This window comes from Oreochromis niloticus, unplaced genomic scaffold (assembly GCF_001858045.2).
Source record: "Oreochromis niloticus isolate F11D_XX unplaced genomic scaffold, O_niloticus_UMD_NMBU tig00002678_pilon, whole genome shotgun sequence".
NCBI classification, from domain to species: domain Eukaryota; kingdom Metazoa; phylum Chordata; class Actinopteri; order Cichliformes; family Cichlidae; genus Oreochromis; species Oreochromis niloticus.
In genome coordinates, this window is record NW_020327701.1 from 75862 (window position 1) to 86615 (window position 10754).

Consider the following 10754-nt stretch of genomic DNA (forward strand, 5'->3'; position numbering starts at 1 on the left):
GGGGAGACCCTTTAAATCGTCATTCAACTTACTCCTCTTTCAATTGTATCTACTTCCACATACATTGGCCTAGAGCAGGGGTCAGCAACCTTTAACACCCAAAGAGCCACTTGGAAAACATTGAGAGGTGCAAATACTTTTTGACATCTAAAATGAAGATAACACTGCATATATTGTTTTTTTACCTTTATGCTTTGTGTGAACAACTAAAGTAAGTAAGTAAGATCAAATGTAAATAATGTAAAGAATCTAAAATACGTAGATCAACAAAAGGCTTGTTTGAACAGAAAAGTTTTTAACTGCTTTTTCAAAGAATCCACAGAGCAACTAAAGTGTGTTGCTTATGGAATCCATGAAGTGCTACAGAGAAAATTACATTTTATTTATGTAATTAACACTTTTTGAACTCGTAAAGAAATATAAGAAAAGGAAAGACACCCAGCTGAACTAAAATGATCCAGCAAACAAAAACTGTTGTGAGCCGCCACCCTTATATCGCCTTTGGGCTTTTGGAGCCTTGACCTGACTTTTGAAAAGTAATTGGAAAAAAAAAGCACTATGCTGCTAAAAAAAGTAAATATGTGCAAAATTCTGCCTAAATAAGATAAGATAAGATAAGATAAGATAAGATAAGATAAGATAAGATAACCTTTATTAGTCCCACACGTGGGAAATTTGTTTTGTCACAGCAGGAAGTGGACAGTGCAAAAGTTATATAGCAAAAATTAGAATACAATACGAATAAAATACAGTACACAACTGTACAGAATAGAATAAAATAAAATAATATACTATATACAGTAGAATAAATAGAATAAAATATACAATAGGATAACAATAGAATGTAAATGCTTCATACAACTGAGTAAAAATACAACTTTGTCAGAAAAAGAGTATTGCACTTAGTGTTATTGCACATGTGTGGATGTGTGTGTTTGATCAGTTAAAGTCTTTGTTGTAGAGTCTGACAGCAGTGGGGAGGAAAGACCTGCGAAATCTCTCCGTCCCACACGGTGGGTGCCGCAGTCTCCCACTGAAGGAGCTGCTCAGTGCTGTCACAGTCTCATGCATGGGGTGGGAGATGTTGTCCAACAGGAATGACAGCTTAGCCGCCATTCTCCTGTCACTCACCACCTCCACTGCGTCCAGAGGGCATCCTAGAACAGAGCTGGCCCTTCTGATCAGCCTGTTCAGTCTCTTCCTGTCCCCAGCAGAGATGCTGCCGCCCCAGCAGACCACACCGTAAAAGATAGCTAAGGCCACCACAGAGTCATAGAAGGTCTTCAGGAGTGGGCCCTCTACTCCAAACGACCTGAGTCTCAGGTCGTTTGGACACTTCACATCTGTAATCCAGCTGTGACAGAAACAAAGAAGTGTAATGTGTGTGTCAGTGTGATGTGTTGTAGTTTCAGGAGTCAGTATACAGCTACAAAGCTTTTTGTTCAGTGTATACAAACAGCTGTAGCTCCATAAAGGCAGCATGCAGAGACTCACAGTGTCTTATAATGAGAGGCTGCTTTCTCTCACACATTATGTTCACTTATTATCAGCACATGTTGTTGTTCTGTGGAAGTTAACATCTTGTAGTTTCTGACACTTTACATGTTTAGCGTGAGGCTAAAATTCCCCCTCAGTGAGTCACTGGTGACCTGGTGGATGTTCAGAGGTTCATTAAACCCAACATGACTAAAAACTCAAATGTCAAAGGAAATAAACAAAATATTTAAAGTCAATCATTCTGATCATAATTGTACTTTGACCTTTAACCTCTCTGCTCTGTGTTGTTTCCTCTTAAAGACCAGAAAACCATCACAGCTGAGTCTGGACAAGACGTCATTCTGACATGTCGAGCTCCAAACAACAACATCAGACGTGTGTATTGGAGCAGAGCTGACCTGAAGACAGAATATGTGCTTTTCTACCGAGATCGTCACTTTGTCCTAGAAAACCAGCATCCATCATTTAAGAACCGGGTGGATCTGCAGGACAAACAGATGACGGATGGAGACGTGTCTTTGATTCTGAAGGATGTGACGATTAATGACACTGAAACATACGAGTGTCATGGCTTCATGGCAGAAACACACTCATGGGAGCTCATCAGCATCATCTACTTGAGTGTTGTTGTTCCTCCAGGTGAGTGAGTAGAGTTGAGTGTGTGTGTGTGTGTGTGTGTGTTTGTGTGTGTGTGTATGTGTGTGTGTGTGTGTGTGTGTGTGTGAGGTGTTTCAGGAGTCAGTATACAGCTACAAAGTTTTTTGTTCAGTGTATACAAACAGCTGTAGCTCCATAAAGGCAGCATGCAGAGACTCACAGTGTCTTATAATGAGAGGCTGCTTTCTCTCACACATTATGTTCACTTATTATCAGCACATGTTGTTGTTCTGTGGAAGCTAACATCTTGTAGTTTCTGACACTTTGCATGTTTAGCATGAGGCTAAAGTTTCCCCTCAGTGGATCACTGGTGACCTGGTGGATGTTCAGAGGTTCATTAAATCCAATATGACTAAAAGGTCAAATGTCAAACGAAATAAACCAAATACACAGCTCAAAAAATAGAGGTAACACAAAAATAAGACATCTCAGATCAGAATGAATGACATATTCTTATTAAATGTGTTGTTCTTCATATAGTTTAACGTGCTGATAACAAAATTACACAGAAATTATCAATGGAAATAAAATTCAACAACCCATGGAGTTCTGGATTCAGAATCACACTCAAAATTAAACCGAAAAAAACACACTACAGTCTGTTCCAACTATGATGTAATGTCCTAGAAACATGTCAGATTACCCTCAGTAGTGCATGTAGCCTCCACATGCCCATGTTACTTCCCTACAATGCTTGGTCATGCTCCTGATGAGGTGGCTGATGGTCTCCTGAGGGATCTCCTCCAAAACCTGGACTAAAGCATCTGCCAAGTCCTGGACAGTCTGTGGTGCAAAGTGGTGTTGGTGGATGGAGCGAGACATGATGTCCCAGATAGGGCTGCCACGATTAGTCGACTAGTCACGATTACGTCGACTATCAAAATCGTCGACGACTGATTTAATAGTCGACGCGTCGTTTGAAGCTTTGTAAGATCACAAAAGACGCAGGAATAAGTAGTAGGATTTAAGAGTGTAATAACGGACTGAAACAGAAGATGGCAGCACTGCATGTACAAGGATACCAGCTGCCGTTAAACTCCGAAGAAGAAGAAGAAGCAGTGTCCCAGAATTCATAGCGCGGCCCTGCCCAGTTTTCAACAATGGCGGCAGCTAGTTAGTTTTAATATTACTCTTATTATTCTTTCTGGGTCACAAAATAAACGTTTAACATATTTTCAGGCGAGAATGTAGCTGTGTAAACCTCAAATATCTGCTCAGTTTATCAAGACACCGCATATTTTCAAAAGCGCTCCGACATTTTCGGAGACGTCTGTTACCCACTAGCTCGATAGCTACCCGGGGGCAAGGCTCACTAGAGCCCGTGAGAACACCGGACTCCCGGCAAATCGTTTTCAAACCCACCACCGTCTTTCGCTACTCAGGTTAAACATATATAAGTCACTTAGATAACTTAAAATGTTATTGTTTTGCCTTTTTTTAGTATTTTATTTGTTCCTGAGTAAATCGGTTTGGCTGAGATTAAAGTTATAGTTTATACACGGCTAAATAAACATCAAGCAGACAACTGATTATCAGAAGTGTGAGATGTTCGAGAATATACTCCGGTGTCCCGTTATATTTTAGATAGCAAGGAGTTTATTAAACTTCACCGAAACAATCTGCAAATCTCATTAAATTTAATAAACTATCATCTTGTCTTTATTTTTAGTTAGCACATACCCTAAACACTTAAAGCTGTAAGCTAATGATAGTTATATAAGAGCAGATGCATGCTGGTGCAATAAGCTGTACGTTTTACGTCCAATGGATGCATGATCTGATTAGTCGACTAATCGCGAAAATAATCGGTGACTAGTCGACTATCAAAATAATCGTTTGTGGCAGCCCTAGTCCCAGATGTGCTCAACTGGATTAAATTCTGGGGAATGGGAGGGCCAGTCCACAGCATCAATGCCTTCATCTTGCAGGAACTGCTGACACACTCCAGCCACATGAGGTCTAACACTATCTTGCATTAGGAGGAACCCGGGGCCAACCACACCAGCATATGGTCTCATGAGGGGTCTGAGGATCTCATCTCAGTACCTAATGGCAGTCAGGTTACCTCTAGCGACCACATTGAGGACTTTGTGGCTGCCCAAAGAAATGCCACCCCATACCATTACTGACCCACGGCCAAACCGGTCATGCTGGAGGATGTTACAGGCAGCAGAACATTCTCCGAGGCGTCTCCAGATTCTGTCATGTCTGTCACATGTGCTGAGTGTGAACTTGCTTTCATCTGTGAAGAGTACAGGGCACCGGTGGTGAATTTGCCAGTGTGAGTGTCTGCGAAGGTTCTCAGTCATCCAGGTCATCGTAGTCAAAGGAGTTTGCAAAGAAAAGCGTCTGGACTTCTTTAAGTTGCTTGAAGACGTTTCACCTCTCATCCGAGAAGCTTCTTCAGTTCTAAGGTCAAATGGCCGAGAGTCCCAGTGTGAGTGTTCTCTGGCAAATGCCAAACGTCCTGCGTGGTGTTGAACTGTAAGCACACCTGTGGATGACGGGCCCTGCTGTCAGCTTCATGGAGTGTGTTTCGGACTGCTTGAGCAGACACATGCACATTTGTGGCCTGCTGGAAGTCATGGAGTTAGTGTTGTTTAACTGTTCCCATTAATTATTTTTTTTATCGGTGAATTTAAAGTAAATCATTCTGATCATAATTCTACTTTGACCTTTAACCTCTCTGCTCTGTGTTGTTTCCTCTTTCAGATCAGAAAACCATCACAGCTGAGTCTGGACAAGACGTCATTCTGACATGTCGAGCTCCAAACAACAACATCAGACGTGTGTATTGGAGTAGAGCTGACCTGAAGACAGAATATGTGCTTTTCTACCAAGATCGTCACTTTGTCCTACAAAACCAGCATCCATCTTTTAAGTACCGGGTGGATCTGCAGGACAGACAGATGAAGGATGGAGACGTGTCTTTGATTCTGAAGGATGTGATGATTAATGACGCTGAAACATACGAGTGTTATGTCTACATGGAAGAAACAGACTCATGGAAGCTGATCAGCAACATCTACCTGAGGGTTTCTCCAGGTGAGTAGAGTTGAGTGTGTGTATGATCAGAGGTGAAGCTGCTTCCTGGTTGTTGATGTTTGTTTGTTGTATGGATGAGCTGGTGGATGTCAGAGGTAGACAGATGTTTCTCCAGCTGTTGTCTTTGTGGCTGGTAGTCTAGAGTTGTAGAGCAGCATTGTTTGGGTAAGGTTAGAGCAGAAACAAAGACATTTATGAATCAGTCTCTTTTTCTCTTGCTCGCTAACTCGTCTGTAAACATGTGTGGGGAAACTCAATGTTAAAGCCTACAGCTGGAGGGGGAGGGGAGGGGTGAAGCTGGTGGTTGTGAGTCTGTGAAAGTGAATCCTGCCGGTGCCATAGCTGGTGAAAACGTACTTAGTGCGTTTCACTTGAAAGTGTCCATGCACAAGGCTGGATGGACACTTCACATCTGTAATCCAACTGTGACAGAGACAAAGAAGTGTAATGTGTGTGTCAGTGTGATGTGTTGTAGTTTCAGGAGTCAGTATACAGCTACAAAGCTTTTTGTTCAGTGTATACAAACAGCTGTAGCTCCATAAAGGCAGCATGCAGAGACTCACAGTGTCTTATAATGAGAGGCTGCTTTCTCTCACACATTATGTTCACTTATTATCAGCACATGTTGTTGTTCTGTGGAAGCTAACATCTTGTAGTTTCTGACACTTTGCATGTTTAGCATGAGGCTAAAATCCCCCCTCAGTGAGTCACTGGTGACCTGGTGGATGTTCAGAGGTTCATTAAACCCAACATGACTAAAAACTCAAATGTCAAAGGAAATAAACAAAATATTTAAAGTCAATCATTCTGATCATAATTGTACTTTGACCTTTAACCTCTCTGCTTTGTGTTGTTTCCTCTTTCAGACCGGAAATTCCTTAAAGCTGAGTCTGGACAGGACGTCATTCTGACATGTCGCGCTCCAAATAACAACATCAGAGGTGTACATTGGAGCAGAGCTGACCTGAAGACAGAATATGTGCTTTTCTACCAAGATCGTCACTTTGACCTAGAAAATCAGCATCCGTCTTTTAAGAACCGGGTGGATCTGCAGGACAGACAGATGAAGGGTGGAGACGTGTCTTTGATTCTGACGGATGTGACGATTAATGACACTGAAACATACGAGTGTCATGGCTTCATGGCAGAAACACACTCATGGGAACTCATCAGCATCATCTACTTGAGTGTTGTTGTTCCTCCAGGTGAGTGAGTAGAGTTGAGTGTGTGTGTGATCAGAGGTGAAGCTGCTTCCTGGTTGTTGATGGTTGTTTGTTGTATGGATGAGGTGGTGGATGTCAGAGGTAGACAGATGTTTCTCCAGCTGTTGTCTTTGTGGCTGGTTGTCAAGGCTGCCGGGGCGAGCCGTGTGGTGTTGGAGGGAGAAAGGACCCAAAATGCAAGCAGTAGACTGATGATACTAGTGACGTTTATTTACAAGGAGTGGAGTGACAGAACAGGCAGTGAGGTATGACGAATGACTGAAAAAACCTAGACTGGGAAAACTAAATGACAAACCTGAGATCATAAGAAATGGGATGCGGGGCAGAGCGCCGCAGACAGAGGAACAGAACACCATGGAACGCAGACGAACCGGCAACAGGCAGGAGAACACACAGGGTTTAAATACACATAGCAGCAATCAAAGGATGAGCAACAGGAGGGGAACACACCTGGGAGAAATCAAAGCTGACGGGACAGGGGAAACGTAAACTGAACACACTCACATGAGACAGACACCTTCAGAATAAAACAGGAAACTCACAGACACAGAACCAGACAAGACACTGAACTAAACAGACAGATTCACAAGCAGACAGTGTGACACCATGGACAGACGGAGGGAACACAGAGAAGTGGGAGCAGGCAGGCACAGAACAAAACCTTAACAAATGGCAAATCTTAACAGAATACATACTCAGAATAAACAAAAGCATGAAGAAACAAAAAACACTGAGTCGGCAGACTCAGGACCATGACACTGGTAGTCTAGAGTTGCAGAGCAGCATTGTTTGGGTAAGGTTCGAGCAGAAACAAAGACATTTATGAATCAGTCTCTTTTTCTCTTGCTCTCTAACTCGTCTGTAAACATGTGTGGGGAAACTCAATGTTAAAGCCTACAGCTGGAGGGGGAGGGGAGGGGTGAAGCTGGTGGTTGTGAGTCTGTGAAAGTGAATCCTGCCGGTGCCATAGCTGGTGAAAACGTACTTAGTAGAGACACAAAACATCCATCAGCTTCAAAGTGTGTCAGAAAAATGTTCACATGATGACTGATGAATGAGAGAGGTCCCATTTTTGTTGTTGTGCACAAATCATTGAACAACACAAAGACTTAGAGCTCCTTTCAGTGCTGCCTGTTTTGTTACTGCACACATTTCCGATGGTCCTACAGTCCAACGTAGCAAACATCTCTCTGAAGCCTCTTCCTTAGAGACCAAAGGTTGGATCAGAGCGAGGAGCTGAAAGCACACATCTATGAATGCAGTCAGAGACTTTCTCACAACCTCACACTTCATCTGATCACATTTAGACTCAGCTTTAAATTTGTAGCTTTGTTTTTGACAGCATCATTATTTTTGTCACATTTAGAAGGTCAGATATAGCTGTTACAAACCAAACTGTTTCCCCTGAACATGTGAAGGAGACACAAGGCTGGGTGGACACTTAACATGTGTAATCCAGCTGTGACAGAAACAAAGAAGTGTAATGTGTGTGTCAGTGTGATGTGTTGTAGTTTCAGGAGTCAGTATACAGCTACAAAGCTTTTTGTTCAGTGTATACAAACAGCTGTAGCTCCATAAAGGCAGCATGCAGAGACTCACAGTGTCTTATAATGAGAGGCTGCTTTCTCTCACACATTATGTTCACTTATTATCAGCACATGTTGTTGTTCTGTGGAAGCTAACATCTTGTATATTCTGACACTTTACATGTTTAGCATGAGGCTAAAATTCCCCCTCAGTGAGTCACTGGTGACCTGGTGGATGTTCAGAGGTTCATTAAACCCAACATGACTAAAAACTCAAATGTCAAAGGAAATAAACAAAATATTTAAAGTCAATCATTCTGATCATAATTGTACTTTGACCTTTAACCTCTCTGCTCTATGCTGTTTCCTCTTTCAGATCAGAAAATCATCACAGCTGAGTCTGGACAGGACGTCACTCTGACATGTCACACTCCAAATAACAACATCAGAGGTGTACATTGGAGCAGAGCTGACCTGGAGCCAGCAAATGTGCTTTTCTACCGAGATGGTCACTTTGTTCCAGGTGACCAGCATCCATCTTTTAAGAACCGGGTGGATCTGCAGGACAGACAGATGAAGGGTGGAGACGTGTCTTTGATTCTGAAGGATGTGATGGTTAATGACACTGAAACATACGAGTGTCGTGTTTTCACAGAAGAAACACAGTCATGGAAGCTCATCAGTATCATATACCTGAGTGTTGTTGATCCTCCAGGTGAGTAGAGTTGAGTGTGTGTGATCAGAGGTGAAGCTGCTTCCTGGTTGTTGATATTTGTTTGTTGTATGGATGAGCTGGTGGATGTCAGAGGTAGACAGATGTTTCTCCAGCTGTTGTCTTTGTGGCTGGTAGTCTAGAGTTGTAGAGCAGCATTGTTTGGGTAAGGTTAGAGCAGAAACAAAGACATTTATGAATCAGTCTCTTCTTCTCTTGCTCTTTAACTCGTCTGTAAACATGTGTGGGGAAACTCAATGTTAAGCCTACAGCTGGAGGGGGAGGGGAGGGGTGAAGCTCATGGTTGTGAGTCTGTGAAAGTGAATCCTGCGTTAATCTCCTGAACCAGAAAGTGGAAATGAATTCTGTTCTGTTTTCACTCATCACCTACCTTACAACTGACACCTCACACCTGTTTCTCATGTGCAGGTCAGACAGGAGGAGAAAAAACTGAACTGTGAGTCAGATGATGTGAGAACATAAATGAATTCTCCTCAACAACAAGCAGACGTCTCTGGTGATCATCATGTTCAGACTCAGACCAAAAGTGTGTGTCTGTGCTGTCTGTCAGTGACTCTGAACTACAGTTTATTCATCTTCAGGCTGTTCATGAGATTTACAGACAAAAGGTCAAACTGTGTTACAAACATAGATGAATTTATGAGCTCTAATCTCAGAATCAGTGAGTGTTTTTGTGTTTTAGCTTTAGGTTAGGCAAATTAACTCTTTTACGTTGTTGTGATTTTTTTAATTAACTTGACGATTTTTTATTAACTTCATGTGACTTTTTCCTCTTTAAGTAGAGCTCACTGGAAAACAGTTTGTATAAAAATCTTCTCTTTGGCTGACATTTTTTTATTTTGTAAATCCATCTGGTCAGATTTAACAGACTGTACAATCTGTTATAGACTCAGATATTTCTTTCTCTCTGATCCTGAACTGAAGAGTTTGACACCCTCTTCAACTTTTCTTTAACCCGACACACTGTTCAGGTCAGATTTGACCTGCTTTGACCTTTGACACCAGCAAAAACATCCTAAACTACTTTTGTTGTTCTTTCCTAAACTAATCCATAATACTCAAAAATTGAAAACATATTTTTTCACATTTTATACTGTTCTACAGATAATACAAACTTTTGTACACTGATGCTGTTTTGGAACAAATTTGAGTCTTATCTGTTCAGATGGAGTTTCACATTGAACAGTTTGGCTCAAAATAAGAAACATTGTGATTGTAGGGAAATTTACCAATGTACACGTCATGTTTGTGTGGACTTTTATTAAGATAGTGGTTTCAGACGTCAAAGGGCACCTTGATTTAGCCATGGCTGTCCTGTCACACAGAACAGGGCTTAAGGGCTTTTTTTTTTTTTAATTCAAAGACTGTTATAATGACGGAAATCTTTCCGAATGAATGAAATATGAGCAGAATGTAAGGGTTAATAAAGATTTACATGCATACCTGTTGAATGCTCATTCTTAATTGTTTTTCTCCCTGCAATAACAGACAAACCTCTATTTCTGAAATGCCTTTGAGCAACTTAATAGATGTCTTCCTCTGTCACTGAATGTTGTGGGTAAACATGGCTGCTCCTTGGCTTTACCTGTATCTACTGAAAACATGGATGACGCGACAGCACTTCCTCCCATTGCGCAAAAATGAAGCCAAAATGTCCCGCTTTTAGGAGCTGCCATGTTGCACTTTTGGAGCCAGAGTCTGCGCAGTAGTGACTTGAGGTGGAGCGTCTGCGTCACGCTCCCGCCCACACAACTGCTGGAAGTGACAGTGACCACACCCCCCTACACTTTTTACATTGCCCTGCTGCTCCAGTTTATCTGTTGGTGGGTTTCCAGCGACAACTTGTTAAATTAAAGTTAGCTGATAATTGGCATCTGTCTTGTGTCAGTGACGTAAAAGACGGATTTAATGCGGCATGACTATTCAAACAGCAGTCGCTTTCTAAAACATCAGATATGTATCGGATTCAGTACCACATACAAAAGTGACTTAGGTAGGATTTGCAAATATCAGATTTGTGCTGTTCACAGTGTCATACCATGATCGGATATGGATCACATAGGGTCAAAAAAG

At 41.9% G+C, this 10754-nt stretch overlaps 1 protein-coding gene across 1 annotated transcript; it reads left to right on the plus strand.

The window, feature by feature from the left end:
* The first annotated feature begins 4796 nt into the window (after nucleotides 1-4796).
* LOC112845061 (uncharacterized) lies at nucleotides 4797-10123 on the plus strand. Its single transcript, XM_025904612.1, has 4 exons — nucleotides 4797-5199; nucleotides 6066-6404; nucleotides 8325-8663; nucleotides 9090-10123. The coding sequence occupies exons 1-4, from the start codon at nucleotides 5064-5066 to the stop codon at nucleotides 9119-9121; spliced, it is 846 nt and encodes a 281-aa protein (XP_025760397.1). The 5' UTR covers nucleotides 4797-5063; the 3' UTR covers nucleotides 9122-10123.
* Nucleotides 10124-10754: the final 631 nt, after the last annotated feature.